Here is an 18,939-nt window from a genome sequence, read left to right on the forward strand (position 1 = left end):
CACACACCTGTCTCTACACACACCTGTCTCTACACACACCTGTCTCTACACACACCTGTCTCCACACACACACACACCTGTCTCTACACACACCTGTCTCTACACACACCTGTCTCCACACACACTTGTCTCTACACACACCTGTCTCTACACACACACATCTCTACACACACCTGTCTCCACACACACACCTGTCTCTACACACACCTGTCTCTACACACACCTGTCTCCACACACTTACCTGTCTCTACACACACCTGTCTCTACACACACCTGTCTCCACACACACACACACACCTGTCTCTACATACACCTGTCTCTACACACACCTGTCTCTACACACACCTGTCTCCACACACACACACACACCTGTCTCTACATACACCTGTCTCCACACACACCTGTCTCTACACACACCTGTCTCCACACACACCTGTCTCTACACACACCTGTCTCTACACACACCTGTCTCTACACACACCTGTCTCCACACACACACACACCTGTCTCTACACACACCTGTCTCTACACACACCTGTCTCCACACACACTTGTCTCTACACACACCTGTCTCTACACACACACATCTCTACACACACCTGTCTCCACACACACACCTGTCTCTACACACACCTGTCTCTACACACACCTGTCTCCACACACTTACCTGTCTCTACACACACCTGTCTCTACACACACCTGTCTCCACACACACACACACACACCTGTCTCTACATACACCTGTCTCTACACACACCTGTCTCTACACACACCTGTCTCCACACACACACACACACCTGTCTCTACATACACCTGTCTCCACACACACCTGTCTCTACACACACCTGTCTCTACACACACCTGTCTCTACACACACCTGTCTCCACACACACACACACACCTGTCTCCACACACACCTGTCTCCACACACACCTGTCTCTACACACACACATCTCTACACACACCTGTCTCCACACACACACACACACCTGTCTCTACATACACCTGTCTCCACACACACCTGTCTCTACACACACCTGTCTCCACACACACACACACACCTGTCTCTACATACACCTGTCTCCACACACACCTGTCTCTACACACACCTGTCTCCACACACACCTGTCTCTACACACACCTGTCTCTACACACACCTGTCTCTACACACACCTGTCTCCACACACACACACACCTGTCTCTACACACACCTGTCTCTACACACACCTGTCTCCACACACACTTGTCTCTACACACACCTGTCTCTACACACACACATCTCTACACACACCTGTCTCCACACACACACCTGTCTCTACACACACCTGTCTCTACACACACCTGTCTCCACACACTTACCTGTCTCTACACACACCTGTCTCTACACACACCTGTCTCCACACACACACACACACCTGTCTCTACATACACCTGTCTCTACACACACCTGTCTCTACACACACCTGTCTCCACACACACTTGTCTCTACACACACCTGTCTCTACACACACACATCTCTACACACACCTGTCTCCACACACACACCTGTCTCTACACACACCTGTCTCTACACACACCTGTCTCTACACACACCTGTCTCCACACACATACCTGTCTCTACACACACTTGTCTCCACACACACCTGTCTCTACACACACCTGTCTCTACACACACCTGTCTCCACACACATACCTGTCTCTACACACACTTGTCTCTACACACACCTGTCTCCACACACACTTGTCTCTACACACACCTGTCTCTACACACACCTGTCTCCACACACACTTGTCTCTACACACACCTGTCTCTACACACACCTGTCTCCACACACATTTGTCTCTACACACACCTGTCTCTACACACACCTGTCTCCACACACACACCTGTCTCTACACACACCTGTCTCTACACACACCTGTCTCCATACACACACCTGTCTCTACACACACCTGTCTCCACACACATACCTGTCTCTACACACACCTGTCTCTACACACACCTGTCTCCACACACACCTGTCTCCACACACACATGTCTCTACACACACCTGTCTCTACACACACACATCTCTACACACACTTGTGTCCATACACACCTGTCTCTACACACACCTGTCTCTACACACACACACACTTGTCTCTACACACACCTGTCTCCACACACACCTGTCTCCACACACATACCTGTCTCCACACACACACCTGTCTCCACACACATACCTGTCTCCACACACACCTGTCTCCACACACTCCTGTCTCTACACACACCTGTCTCTACACACACACCTGTCTCCACACACACACCTGTCTCCACACACACACTTGTCTCCACACACACCTGTCTCCACACACACCTGTCTCTACACACACCTGTCTCTACACACACCTGTCTCCACACACACACATCTCTACACACACCTGTCTCTACACACACCTGTCTCTACACACACACATCTCTACACACACCTGTCTCCACACACACCTGTCTCCACACACACCTGTCTCTACACACACCTGTCTCCACACACACACCTGTCTCTACACACACCTGTCTCCACACACACCTGTCTCCACACACACCTGTCTCCACACACACATGTCTCTACACACACCTGTCTCTACACACAGACATCTCTACACACACCTGTCTCCACACACACACCTGTCTCTACACACACCTGTCTCTACACACACACCTGTCTCTACACACACCTGTCTCCACACACACCTGTCTCTACATACACCTGTCTCTACACACACCTGTCTCCACACACACACCTGTCTCTACACACACCTGTCTCCACACACACTTGTCTCAACACACACACCTGTCTCCACACACACCTGTCTCTACACACACCTGTCTCTACACACACCTGTCTCTACACACACCTGTCTCCACACACACCTGTCTCTACACACACCTGTCTCTACACACACCTGTCTCCACACACACCTGTCTCCACACACACCTGTCTCTACACACACCTGTCTCCACACACACCTGTCTCTACACACAGACATCTCTACACACACCTGTCTCCACACACACACCTGTCTCTACACACACCTGTCTCTACACACACACCTGTCTCTACACACACCTGTCTCCACACACACCTGTCTCTACATACACCTGTCTCTACACACACCTGTCTCCACACACACACCTGTCTCCACACACACTTGTCTCAACACACACACCTGTCTCCACACACACCTGTCTCTACACACACCTGTCTCTACACACACCTGTCTCTACACACACCTGTCTCCACACACACCTGTCTCTACACACACCTGTCTCTACACACACCTGTCTCCACACACACCTGTCTCCACACACACCTGTCTCCATAAACCTGTCTCTACACACACCTGTCTCAGCTCAGTCTCCAGAAGGAAAAGCTGGCGTTGTACATATCTGCAACATTTCTAGAGTGAAGTAGTGTCTGAGCTGACTGTGTCATCAGGAGGCGGAGGGGATGTCGGTCGGTGTGACACCTTGGAGATACTCAAAACCTGCTGTGTCATCGCTGTTTTCAGCCAGACTTTTCTCCAAAAATCAAGTGTGTAATGCTCAAACATGATTTTTTCCAAACCACAACCATAAGTGTTTTTTTGTGCTTAAACTGAACCTAAGACGTTCCCATCCCACCTCATCAAACACTGACACTTTGTCCTATCAAAATATGACACGGCAGGTATCCTCCAGCGTCAGTGTCTTGTTATATGCATTGTGTCCTCTCAAAATAAACTTCAGTTTCTGCTCGATAGATTCAGACAGTCTTTTCAAAATAAGCTTAATGTATTAAACTTTGTTTATAGGTTTATTTCCTGGAGGTTAGGTAATAAAAGCACAAAAAACATCTTGATTTGGCTCAAAATAAGAACAGTTGTTAGTAACGTCATGTGACATGTGTCACTAGCGTAGCATGCTGCACATATTAGCACACAACGCTTTATTAAAATAACTCCACTGACTTTTGGTTTCATAAAGGAAACAAACAGCGAGCTCCTGGGTGAAAGTCTGGGGCCGGTCGCACAAAAGTTTTCTCCTTAAGTATGACACTTTCCCCTCAGCTAAGGGAGTTACATAATGGTGTTGCATGGACACCCTTAAAAAGTTTCCCTTGTTAGGGAAAAACATTTACAACTGATTTTTCTTTCTTTGTTTGGTGACACCTGAGGTCTTTGTCCAGAAGGTCAGCTAACTTTAATCAATTTTTCAAATAAGCCCGAGATATGAAGAAAACCTTAAATCCTAAGGTGAACATATTAAGGGAAACCTTAAGGAGAAGACTTAAGTTTGTTTTGATTCAAGGAAGCCTAAAGTCTGCAGAGTATCTAAACCTGAGGCGTCCTGTCCTGTCGCTGCAGACAGTTAATCACATGGAGATGTTTTCAGACCCTCGGCTCAGGGTCGTTCCGGTGACCTGACCCTGGATCAGTTCTCTCTGAGAAGAAGCTTGACGGAGCATCGAGCGACAGGAAAATCTTTTACTGATTCTCTTTTCTGTCGAAGGAGTGAAAGCTGTTCTATCAGGAAACAGTTTACAGGTGAGATGACAGAGAGCCCTTCCATCAACTGAACTACAGTTTACTATGATTGTCATTATGCACCAAAACGTGTCACTAAACCAGGAGAACAAATCAACCACAGCTACAAGCATTTACAACATGCACTTCATGGAGAGAGATTGCATAGCTCTTCACTGTTTTGCCCTTTTAAACTGTGCTTTTATAAAAGAATCCAGTCAGTGGATCTGGCCTTCCTGCAAAGCACTGAAGTCAGAAAAGCCCTGTTTACTCTGCAGCATCTCCAAAGTGTCCACAGGAGACATCACACCTGCTGCAGAGACGCTCCCGTGGTATAAAATTAGCCCCATCTTGGTTTATCGCTCCTTGTTTGCCTCCAAACTGTTTAGATTAAAGAGAAAGTTTTCATGCAGTAAATGTTCCCGCTGTCTGTAGGCTGCGAAGTTGGCAGGAAAATGCCTGTGCTTCTGTGAGTCAGGTGTCAGGTTCTGCTGGAGACGAAGACTCTCCGCCAGCGGTAGAAAGGACAGGCACTGAGTCGAGGTGGGTCTGAGGTTCAGGTGCAGTCTGGAGGGTGAAGACCGGCTGGATCAGGAAACGACGTCAAAGTGAGACATTTGTCCTCTGAAGGATCTCTGCTGCTGCTCAAGGGTCTCATATTCGTATGTGGAAGTTACTGCAGACAGAAACAGAAACACATAATGAGGTCATCTGTGACATCACAGAGATGCTTCATGAGACAATCAGCTGATCACATATTGATCACACACTGATCTCACACTGATCACGCACTGATCACACACTGATCACACACTGATCACGTACTGATCACACACTGATCACACACTGATCACACACTGATCACGTACTGATCACACACTGATCACGCATGGATCACACACTGATCACACACTGATCACGTACTGATCAAACACTGATCACGTACTGATCACGCACTGATCACACACTGATCACACACTGATCACGTACTGATCACACACTGATCACGTACTGATCACACACTGATCACACACAGATCACACACTGATCAAACACTGATCACACACTGATCACATACTGATCACACACTGATCACACACTGATCACGCACTGATCATGTACTGATCACACACTGATCACATACTGAACACACACTGATCACACACTGATCATTTACTAATCACACACTGATCACACACTGATCACATACTGATCACACACTGATCACACACTGTTCACATACTGATCACACACTGATCACACACTGATCACGCACTGATGACGTACTGATCACGCACTGATCACACACTGATCACGCACTGATCACACACTGATCACACACTGATCACACACTGATCACGCACTATTCATGTACTGATCACGTATTGATCACACACTGATCACACACTGATCATGTACTGATCACACACTGATCACACACTGATCACTCACTGATCATGTACTGATCACGTATTGATCACACACTGATCATGTACTGATCACACACTGATCACACACTGATCACACACTGATCATGTACTGATCACACACTGATCACACACTGATCACTCACTGATCATGTACTGATCACGTACTGATCACAAACAGATCACACACTGATCACGTACTGATCACACACTGATCACACACTGATCATGTACTGATCACACACTGATCACACACTGATCACACACTGATCACACACCGATCACACACTGATCACACACTGATCACGTACTGATCACACACTGATCACACACTGATCACGCACTGATCATGTACTGATCACACACTGATCACACACTGATCACGTACTGATCACACACTGATCACACACTGATCACGCACTGATCATGTACTGATCACGTACTGATCACACACTGATCACACACTGATCATGTACTGATCACACACTGATCACACACTGATCATGTACTGATCACACACTGATCACACACTGATCACACACTGATCACGCACTGATCACACACTGATCACACACTGATCACACACTGATCATGTACTGATCACATACTGATCACACACTGATCACACACTGATCACACACTGATCATGAACTGATCACACACTGATCACACACTGATCACACGCTGATCACACACTGATCACACACTGATCACGCACTGATCACACAATGATCACGTACTGATCACACACTGATCACGTACTGATCACGTACTGATCACACACTGATCACGCACTGATCACGCACTGATCACGTACTGATCACACACTGATCACGTACTGATCACGCACTGATCACACACTGATCACGCACTGATCACGTAGTGATCACGCACTGATCACACACTGATCACGTACTGATCACACACTGATCATGTACTGATCACACACTGATCACACACTGATCATGTACTGATCACACACTGATCATGTACTGATCATGCACTGATCACATAGTGATCATGTACTGATCACACACTGATCACACACTGATCATGTACTGATCACACACTGATCACACACTGATCATGTACTGATCACACACTGATCACACACTGATCATGTACTGATAACACACTGATCATGTACTGATCATGCACTGATCACATAGTGATCATGTACTGATCACACACTGATCACACACTGATCACACACTGATCATGTACTGATCACACAGATCACACACTGATCATGTACTGATCACACACTGATCACACACTGATCATGTACTGATCATGTACTGATCACACACTGATCATGTAGTTATCACACACTGATCACACACTGATCATGTATTGATCACACACTGATCATGCACTGATCACACACTGATCATGTACTGATCACACACTGATCATGTAGTTATCACACACTGATCACACACTGATCACACACTGATCACACACTGATCATGTAGTTATCACACACTGATCACACACTGATCACACACTGATCATGTACTGATCATGTACTGATCACACACTGATCACACACTGATCATGTACTGATCATGTAGTTATCACACACTGATCACACACTGATCACACACTGATCACACACTGATCACCCACTGATCATGTAGTTATCACACACTGATCACACACTGATCACACACTGATCATGTATTGATCACACACTGATCATGCACTGATCACACACTGATCATGTACTGATCACACACTGATCATGCACTGATCACAAACTGATCATGTACTGATCACACACTGATCATGCACTGATCACACACTGATCATGTAGTTATCACACACTGATCACACACTGATCACACACTGATCATGTATTGATCACACACTGATCATGTAGTTATCACACACTGATCATGTAGTTATCACACACTGATCACACACTGATCATGTACTGATCACACACTGATCATGTAGTTATCACACACTGATCACACACTGATCATGTACTGATCACACACTGATCATGTACTGATCACACACTGATCACACACTGATCATGTACTGATCACACACTGATCACATACTGATCACACACTGATCACGTACTGTACTGATCACACACTGATCATGTACTGATCACACACTGATCACGCACTGATCATGTACTGATCACACACTGATCACACACTGATCATGTACTGATCACACACTGATCATGTACTGATCACACACTGATCACACACTGATCATGTACTGATCACACACTGATCATGTACTGATCAAACACTGATCACGCACTGATCACACACTGATCACACACTGATCATGTACTGATCACACACTGATCACGCACAGATCACACATTGATCACACAGTGATCACACGCTGATCACGCGCTGATCACGCACTGATCACGCACTGATCACACACTGATCACACACTGATCATGTACTGATCACACACTGATCACGCACTGATCACACACTGATCACACACTGATCACGCACTGATCACGTACTGATCACACATTGGTCACACACTGATCACACACTGATCAGGCACTGATCACGCACTGATCACGTACTGATCACACACTGATCACGCACTGATCACACACTGATCACGCACTGATCACACACTGATCACACACTGATCACGCACTGATCACACACTGATCACGTACTGATCACGCACTGATCACGCACTGATCACGCACTCATCACACACTGATCATGTACTGATCACACACTGATCACACACTGATCACGCACTCATCACGCACTGATCATGTACTGATCACACACTGATCACACACTGATCACGCACTCATCACACACTGATCATGTTCTGATCACACACTGATCACGCACTCATCACGCACTGATCATGTACTGATCACACACTGATCACACACTGATCACGCACTCATCACACACTGATCACGTACTGATCACACATTGATCACGCACTGATCACACACTGATCACGTACTGATCACACACTGATCACGCACTCATCACACACTGATCACACACTGATCACACACTGATCACGCACTCATCACACACTGATCACACACTGATCACGCACTCATCACACACTGATCACACACTGATCACATACTGATCATGTGCTGATCACATACTGTTTATGTACTGATCACACACTGATCACGCACTGATCACACACTGATCACGCACTGATCACACACTGATCACGTACTGATCACACACTGATCACGCACTGATCACGCACGGATCATGTACTGATCACACACTGATCACGCACTGATCACACACTGATCACGCACTGATCACGCAGGGATCATGTACTGATCACACACTGATCACGGAGTGATCACACACTGATCACGCACTCATCACGAACTGATCATGTACTGATCACATACTGATCATGTACTGATCACACACTGATCATGTACTGATCACACACTGATCACGCACTGATCACACACTGATCACGCACTGATCACATACTGATCACGCACTGATGACGTACTGATCACACACTGATCACGCACTGATCATGCACTGATCACACACTGATCACGGACTGATCACACACTGATCACACACTGATCACGCACTCATCACGAACTGATCATGTACTGATCACATACTGATCACACAGTGATCATGTACTGATCACACACTGATCACGCACTGATCACACACTGATCACGCGCTGATCACACACTGATCACGCACTGATCACGTACTGATCACACACTCATCACTAACTGATCATGTACTGATCACATACTGATCACACACTGATCATGTACTGATCACACACTGATCACGCACTGATCACACACTGATCACGCACTGATCACACACTGATCACGCACTGATCACGTACTGATGACACACTGATCACGTACTGATCACACACTGATCACACACTGATCACACACTGATCACACACTGATCACACACTGATCACGTACTGATCACACACTGATCACACACTGATCACATACTGATCATGTGCTGATCACATACTGTTTATGTACTGATCACACACTGATCACGCACTGATCACACACTGATCACGCACTCATCACACACTGATCATGTTCTGATCACACACTGATCACGCACTCATCACGCACTGATCATGTACTGATCACACACTGATCACACACTGATCACGCACTCATCACACACTGATCACGTACTGATCACACATTGATCACGCACTGATCACACACTGATCACGTACTGATCACACACTGATCACGCACTCATCACACACTGATCACACACTGATCACACACTGATCACGCACTCATCACACACTGATCACACACTGATCACGCACTCATCACACACTGATCACACACTGATCACATACTGATCATGTGCTGATCACATACTGTTTATGTACTGATCACACACTGATCACGCACTGATCACACACTGATCACGCACTGATCACACACTGATCACGTACTGATCACACACTGATCACGCACTGATCACGCACGGATCATGTACTGATCACACACTGATCACGCACTGATCACACACTGATCACGCACTGATCACGCAGGGATCATGTACTGATCACACACTGATCACGGAGTGATCACACACTGATCACGCACTCATCACGAACTGATCATGTACTGATCACATACTGATCATGTACTGATCACACACTGATCATGTACTGATCACACACTGATCACGCACTGATCACACACTGATCACGCACTGATCACACACTGATCACGCACTGATGACGTACTGATCACACACTGATCACGCACTGATCATGCACTGATCACACACTGATCACGGACTGATCACACACTGATCACACACTGATCACGCACTCATCACGAACTGATCATGTACTGATCACATACTGATCACACAGTGATCATGTACTGATCACACACTGATCACGCACTGATCACACACTGATCACGCGCTGATCACACACTGATCACGCACTGATCACGTACTGATCACACACTCATCACTAACTGATCATGTACTGATCACATACTGATCACACACTGATCATGTACTGATCACACACTGATCACGCACTGATCACACACTGATCACGCACTGATCACGTACTGATGACACACTGATCACGTACTGATCACACACTGATCACGCACTGATCACACACTGATCACACACTGATCACACACTGATCACACACTGATCACGTACTGATCACACACTGATCACATACTGATCATGTGCTGATCACATACTGTTTATGTACTGATCACACACTGATCACGCACTGATCACACACTGATCACGCACTGATCACACACTGATCATGTACTGATCACGCACTGATCACGCACTGATCACACACTGATCACGCACTGATCATGTACTGATCACACACTGATCACGCACTGATCACGCACTGATCATGCACTGATCACGCACTGATCACGCACGGATCATGTACTGATCACACACTGATCACGCACTGATCACGCACGGATCATGTACTGATCACACACTGATCACGCACTGATCACACACTGATCACGCACTGATCACGCACTGATCATGAACTGATCACACACTGATCACGCACTGATCACACACTGATCACGCACTGATCACGCACGGATCATGTACTGATCACACACTGATCACGGACTGATCACACACTGATCACGCACTCATCACGCACTGATCATGTACTGATCACGCATTCATCACGCACTGATCATGTACTGATCACATACTTATCATACACTGATCACACACTGATCACACACTGATCACACACTGATCGTGTACTGATCACACACTGATCATACACTGATCATACACTGATCACACACTGATCATACACTGATCATACACTGATCACACACTGATCACACACTGATCGTGTACTGATCACACACTGATCACACACTGATCTGAGTCTACTGATGACAGTGACCCGGTGCAGTCGGTCATACAGAAACTCAGAGAGGACCAAACAGTCTCTGAGAATCTTCACTGACCTCCAAACGTCTGTGACTGCAGTGATGTTCAGGTATGCTGAGGGTGTGTCTGTACACTGTGACATCACAGAGGGTGTGGTTACAGAGAACCTCTGCCGTTAGCTTCATGTACTGACTGGACTGCAGGATTTCTATTGTTTATCTCAAGATCATCATGACTAGAAAACCTCTGTGTCACTGTGAGAATGTTTCAGCACTATGAATGTCTGTGCAGCGTGTTGCTGTCTGACAAACCTTCAGACTGAACCTCTGATACCTGAACTGATGAGGCTGTTTATGATCTGAATTCACAGTAAAGACAAAAATATTCAAAGATTCTGCACCAATAAGACAAATCATTCTGAATCATTGTGAGGACTGTTCATGATGCTAACATCCACAAATGTTCATGTAGAGTGAAGGAGAAGAACAAGACAGGAGATTATTGTTACTATGCATCTTCACAGTGTCAGTGCAAAAACTGCAGGATGCAGCAGGATGCAACCTCCAGGGCTTGAACCAAAAGTAATTCTACACGGTGGTATTAGTGGTTTAACTGCAGTAAGAGATTGGTGGTGGTACCTCAGGAAGTCGGGAGCCTTTGACACCATGTTCTCGAAGTCAGAGTAGGAGAGTTTGCTGTCTCCGTCGAGGTCGGCCTCCTCGATGGATTTATCACAGACCAGCGTGACCTCCTCCGGCGTCAGCTCTCCTTTGGTCAGCCTGTTCAGAGTCTTCTTCAGGTCCTCCTTACAGATGAAGTTGTCCCTGTTAAAGTCTGAAGCAGAAGATCATATGCTGTTTGAATCATCACAACTTAATTTAAAACTCTGACAGAGGTCTTCACACTGGAGCAAACAAACTACATGTGTCATCCTGAAACATGTTTATGTGACCTGGACCATCTGATCCAGAACAACTCTGCTGTTTGTTGATGAAGGTTGAAACAGACTGTCAGTGAGCAGTTCGTCTGTCTGCAGGTCTCTAACTGAGGATGGAGTTAAAGGTGCTGTTGAACTGAAGATCTGCAGGGATTATGTTTTTCCACAGGTTGACCCTGAAGTCAGCGTCGTCCTGAATCCCTCAACTAAAAACCCACGAGATTTTTCCTTTGGATTTTAGATTATTACAGAAATACCACAGAAAATTTGGGGCGCTGGTGGCTTAGTGGTAGAGCAGGCGCCCCATGTACAAGGCTGTTGCCGCAGCGGCCCGGGTTCGACTCCGGCCTGTGGCCCTTTGCTGCATATCACTCCCTCTCTCTCTCCCCCCTTCATGCTTGTCTGTCCTATACATTAAAGGCTAAAAAGCCCCAAAAAAATCTTTAAAAAAAGAACTATTACAGAAAATTGTCACTGAGTTTATCAGTGACAATCAAACATCTCTGATCCTTCCAGGTTTTGTTCAGTGAGATAATCTTCACTAATGGACACCACTTTAAGAGGTAAAAAGCTAACGTTAGGCTGCAAACAAACTGCACCACGGTCACATGACTTAAAGGGATAGTGCACCCAAAAATGTAAATTCAGCCATTATCTACTCACCCATATGCCGAGGGAGGCTCAGGTGAAGTTTTAGAGTCCTCACATCACTTGCAGAGATCCAAGGGGAGAGGAGGTAGCAACACAACTCCACCTAATGGAGGCTGACGGCGCCCCAGATTCAAACGTCCAAAAACACATCATTGAAACCACAAAATATCTCCATACTGCTCGTCCGTAGTGATCCAAGTGTCCTGAAGCCCCGACATAAAAAGTTGTTTGGAAAAACCTCATTTGAACTCTGTTTTTAGCCTCATTGTAGCCTGTAGCTCTGACTGCCTCTCTGGGCACCACGCTAAACTTTTTATGTCGGGGCTTCAGGACACTTGGATCACTACGGACGAGCAGTATGGAGATATTTTGTGGTTTCAATGATGTGTTTTTGGACGTTTGAATCTGGGGCGCCGTCAGCCTCCATTAGGTAGAGTTGTGCTGCTACCTCCTCTCCCCTTGGATCTCTGCAAGTGATGTGAGGACTCTAAAACTTCACCTGAGCCTCCCTCGACATATGGGTGAGGAGATAATGGCTGAGTTTACATTTTTGTTCAGTTTAACCCTGATACAGGAACTGAGCTATTTTATAAACAGCCAACACTGTGACATCACTGAGAGACGCTGGACCATGACCCAGTCCTGGGTCATGGTCCAGCGTCTCTCTCTGTCTGTAGAGCCTCTGGAGCTTCAGACATTTGGGGACATTCATCAGATCTTGTAAATATTCAGCAGCTCTGAGTATCTCCATGTGTCCCTGGTGACCTGAGGACGTCCGTATGGACACACGTGGTCTTACCGTAGATCTTGAAGGCGTAGATGGTCTTGAGCTCTCTGGGTGACGTTTCACAGAAAGCAGAAAACATGTCGACAAAGTCGTTAAAGGTGAGGTTCCCCTGTCCGTCCTCAGAGAACGTCTCCACGATCCGTTCTCTGAACGGGTTCTCCTGTTGGGACGGACACACACAGCAGATCAGCATTATTCTTCATTATTTATCAGCTGAAAAATATTCACACATCATTTTCTCATCTCGATTTTAAAGCTCAACACCAACAAACATTACAACTGGTTGTTTTTCAGGGAGCCGTATATCCTGCAGCTTTTTATGCACCAAACGACCGGTCTGTGTTTACAGCTGAGCTAGTGCCCCCAAAACTATATTCAGGTGTTTTTTGTGCCTAAACATAACCACACATCAACCACAGTGCTGCTGAAACGTAAGGTTTCAATGTATGTGCTAAATAATTACACAAATGTAATGTATCTGTGGTTTGTAGAAATGTCCACATTTATCGCAAACACCGCTGCGTTGTCTAAATACGGCGCTTTTTACATTCAGGGTCGGCGCGTCAATTTACCTTCTTTACATGGATCGTGTCTTTTCAAATTAAACGTCTGTTTTCACAGGAAATGTCCAGTTTCTGCTTGTTAGACGCAAACAGATGTTTTGAAAGGGTTATTTCTTTGTGCAACAAAAGTACATGTTTAGGTTTAGATAAAACCATCACAGTTTATGTGTGAAACAAACGGCGGCTCCTGGGCGAAGGGCGAAGGTTCGTTAGACCCACCGGACTTTACACTTGTTTCTATCATACTGTTGATGGCAGCGTTACGGACTGATGGCGGGTAGCATATCACACATCACACCGCCACAAAAGGCATCTTTTTGCTGTCGGTGTCTGACGGCAACATCGCTGACAAAGCGGCGGTATTTGACGAGTTGGAAATGAGAGCAGGCTGTTTGTTGTGGCGACTGAGTTGTTCATCATCATCAATGTTCATGTTCATGTGATGAAGAATTCAGATGAGTCCGTGTTGTGCAGAGGATGCATGATGGAGTCCCAGAAGTGTGGGTGTAGGACAAGGCTTCCTAACACGTGTGCGGACAGGTGAGCACTGATGGTCAGCTCTCTACCTTCAGCTCAGGCATGGTGACGATCAGAGACAGAGGGACTTTGATGTCGGGGCTGTTGGTGTAATCCAGCGGCACTAAATGTGGAGCCAGCTCACGATATCTGCCGTGTAACCTGTAACACAGCAGAGGGGGAGGAGTCAGGCTCATCATGTGACAGTCTCATCAGCAGGTGGGTGGGACAGACAGCAGAGCTCAAAGAGTTAACGACACAGGGTGCGTCCCAAATCTCCTAAAGTGCAACCTTGTTTCCTTCACTTGTGACATTTCCTCCTGTCTTAGTCTCTCCCACCAGAGATGCACAGAGAGACACAAGGAAACGACGTGAGGAGACAGGAAACGAGGAAATGAGTGTTTCAAGGAATGAGACATGATATCAGCCGCCCCCCCCCCCCCCAACTCCATGGTGACGCACGGTCTGTTTTTTTAATGAACTCACCTCAGGATCTCTTTCCTGGTGAAGAAGGTGCAGTCCTGTAAACAAACAGAGACACAGTCACACAACTGTTTCCTGTCGAGGGTCGCCAAGTCTCCAGCTCCTCCTCAACTCTTATAACAATAACAACAATAATAATAACAATAATACTTTGGATTTAGAAGCTGCTTTTTGGAGACTCACAGATGTTTTACAAAGAACAACAACAACAAAGAAAAAAAACAAAGATGAAATAATCTTTTTCGTTGTGTTTGGTTTCTCACATATTGAGGTGTGCAGCACGTCTCACAGAGTGACACAGAACAACCTGTGCAGGTAAACAGTGACATCATCCACGGCTGCGTTTACCTGAGACAAAGGAAACAACAGCTGTAGGCGGGGCCTCGAGTTAGGTTCAGAAATCTCAGGCCTGGACCCACTGCATATCTACAGATGACATCATCATCATCATCATCATCATCCTAACCCTCCACACTGGACCCGAGGAACACGTCAGAATGACTCGACAACAGTTCAGCATTCAACGCCATCGTGCCCTCTGAGCTCATCATCAAGCTCAGAGCTGTTTAACCTCACAACAGAATGAAACCCACCGACCGACTGCAGCAACAGTCTGAGGTGGATGGATCAAAGTCCAGACTGTCCTCTGGGAGCAGACTGTTTACTTCCTGTGTAAAAACCAAAGGTCAGTGTGCCAGAACATGTCACATGACCGCACTTGTGTTTAGTGACACCACCATGTTTCTTTAACCCTAACAACCTGCTGGTGTTTTACTAAACATAAAAACTGTTTAACCAGATGTTTACTTTGAAAAGACACGACCCATGTGACGATGGTCAACTGACACGCTGTATGTAGACGTCTGAACCTGACGCAGGAAGGTACCTACAGCGTCATGTTGTCATGTGTAGGTCCACTGATAGAGCCACAGCATTTGATGAGTTGTGATTGAAATGTGGCTGCTGCTTAGTCTGAAACCTCTCCACCTATTTGTAAAGCTCCGCCCTCACCTGTGGGCGTACACACACATAAACACCCTCAACACAGACAACAACAGGAAACCAATAAAGTCCAGTCAGAGGGCGGAGCCTCTGCAGACAGACACACCTGCACACACTGACAGTGGGTCAGAGACAACTCAGAGTCAAATCCTGCAGTGTTTATTTATGTCTCAGGTTCAGGTTTGTTTGTGCCGTTGTGCTCAGCTGAAGCTCAGGAGGCACAACGGGTCGCCTTCTGATCTGATGACCAGCGCTTTGACCCCGGCTCCTCCAGGACACGTGTTAAATATGACCCTGACCGCTGGCTTAAAGAAGATGTGTGAGGTCAGAGGGGAGCTGCACCAGAGCAGGTCCATCCACCTCTGCTGGAATGAGCCTGAGCTTTTCTCTGCTGATGACGCCTCTCTGTGACTGTGACACGTGTGCTTGTAATAAATCAGGTGCAGCAGGAGTCGACTCCTCGGCGGCTCCTCAGGGAGGATCTGTTTTCACAGCATCAGTCAGCCGGACAGCAGCAGCAGCAGCAGCAGCAGCGTCACGTGCAGCAGGATGCAGAGAGGATGATCAGCCAATCAGAGCCCTGCTCTGTCCTGTTGAACACCTCCTCTTCATCTTCATTAAGATGATGGATCTGTCAAAGCCGTGAAGCTGCTTCATGTTGTTCTTATCATTATTATTACTATGGCAACATATGGACGGTGATGTGATGACGTCACATCACAGACACACTGACCTGAAACGCCTCCAGCTGCTCGTCGGTGAAGGTTGTCTGCTTGTTGCCCATCCTGCTCGGCTGACTCTCCCATCACACAGCTGCATCACACTGGAAGTTACCGCTGCTCTCAGCTCTGCTTCACTCCGTCCTGCAGGACATGACGCTCCGGCTGCTGCTGCTGCTCTGCATTCACACCGCTCCTCACCCGGGTCCGATCCTCCTCCTCCTCCTCCTCCGAGGGTCCGGCTCTCAGCGGAGCTCTCAGCTGGTGTCTGAGCTCACAGCTAAAGGTGATGATCACGCCTCAGCGGTCCGAAAGGGGGGATGGGGGGGTGGGGGGGGCAGCGTGCTGCCTTCAGGGGCTGCTCAGAAAACCAGCTTTCAATGAGGGAGCTGCAGAAAATGTGATATCAAGGTGTGTGTGGAAGTTTATCTGTTTATCTGTGTTCAGACAGAATGACTCAGACATCATGACGTAATTAATGCTCTTTAATAAGCGTTTGATTACATTATTATAACATCTGTATTTAATCATATGAAAGGCAGGTTTATCCTTATAGCACATGTCAGCAACACATGAAAAACATCGACAGCATCAAGACGAGGTGTCAAAGAAACAGAATCAGAGAACAGAAAATAAAATGTTCAAATGCACAAAGACAGGTTTCAAACACAAGAATAAAAGTGACGGTGTAAGAAATGAATATTTGATTTAATAAAAGTCAGCGGCAACAGAAAAGTTTTCAGTCTTGGTGAGTTGGTGCAGTTTGTGTGCAGCATGAAACATAAACTTGAGTTATAACAGCTTTCACTTCTAAATGTCCTCTCCTGACTCTACAGCACAGTTTCTTATGAGACCTCTTTTAAAATGTTATAACTCTCAGGATGGTGATGTCACTAAGCTCCGCCCCCTGTGTTTTGGCTCATCACATTCACAGAGTTTACATAACTTGTAAAATAATGTTGAACATCGGCTCATGTTTATAACTATGAAGCTCCGATTTATCAAGCTGAATAAAACAGAAGCACCTGAACACGTCATGATTCAAGATTCAAGATGAACTTTGTTTGTTCCACAGAGTGGGAAATTTGTCTTGGGCTCTTCAACCATACAAATGACAACATAAACAAATCAGCATTAAACAAAACAAAAACATAATAACATCAAACGCTAAATATACCTGCACAACAACCTCATCATAATCCACTTCCTGTTTATCTGGCATCATTTAAAACTCTATAAGGAAGGAATAATTTAATTTTTATATCCGTTCAATCTGCAGCGAGGCGCTCTGAATCCAGCAGAGGGCAGCAGCTCAGCTGAAGTCTGTGACTCAGTTTAATTAAACCCCAAATTAACAGATATAATAATGTCATGCTGTTATTTAA

General features: G+C 46.2%; 1 protein-coding gene across 2 annotated transcripts; it reads right to left on the minus strand.

Moving 5' to 3' along the window:
- Positions 1-3,806: 3,806 nt before the first annotated feature.
- LOC117252933 (calcium and integrin-binding family member 2-like) lies at positions 3,807-17,749 on the minus strand. Of its 2 annotated transcripts, none has more exons than XM_033620231.2 (6): positions 17,569-17,749; positions 15,837-15,871; positions 15,401-15,512; positions 14,284-14,431; positions 12,535-12,730; positions 3,807-5,218 (listed from the first exon to the last, which is right to left on the minus strand). In XM_033620231.2, the coding sequence occupies exons 1-6, from the start codon at positions 17,617-17,619 to the stop codon at positions 5,197-5,199; spliced, it is 564 nt and encodes a 187-aa protein (XP_033476122.1). In that variant the 5' UTR covers positions 17,620-17,749; the 3' UTR covers positions 3,807-5,196. The 2 variants fall into 2 exon arrangements, with proteins under 2 accessions (XP_033476122.1, XP_033476112.1); XM_033620221.2 differs by lacking the exon at positions 17,569-17,749 and adding an exon at positions 16,097-16,464.
- Between the last annotated feature and the right edge of the window lie 1,190 nt (positions 17,750-18,939).

Source organism: Epinephelus lanceolatus, chromosome 2, assembly GCF_041903045.1.
Source record: "Epinephelus lanceolatus isolate andai-2023 chromosome 2, ASM4190304v1, whole genome shotgun sequence".
Lineage (NCBI taxonomy): Eukaryota > Metazoa > Chordata > Actinopteri > Perciformes > Serranidae > Epinephelus > Epinephelus lanceolatus.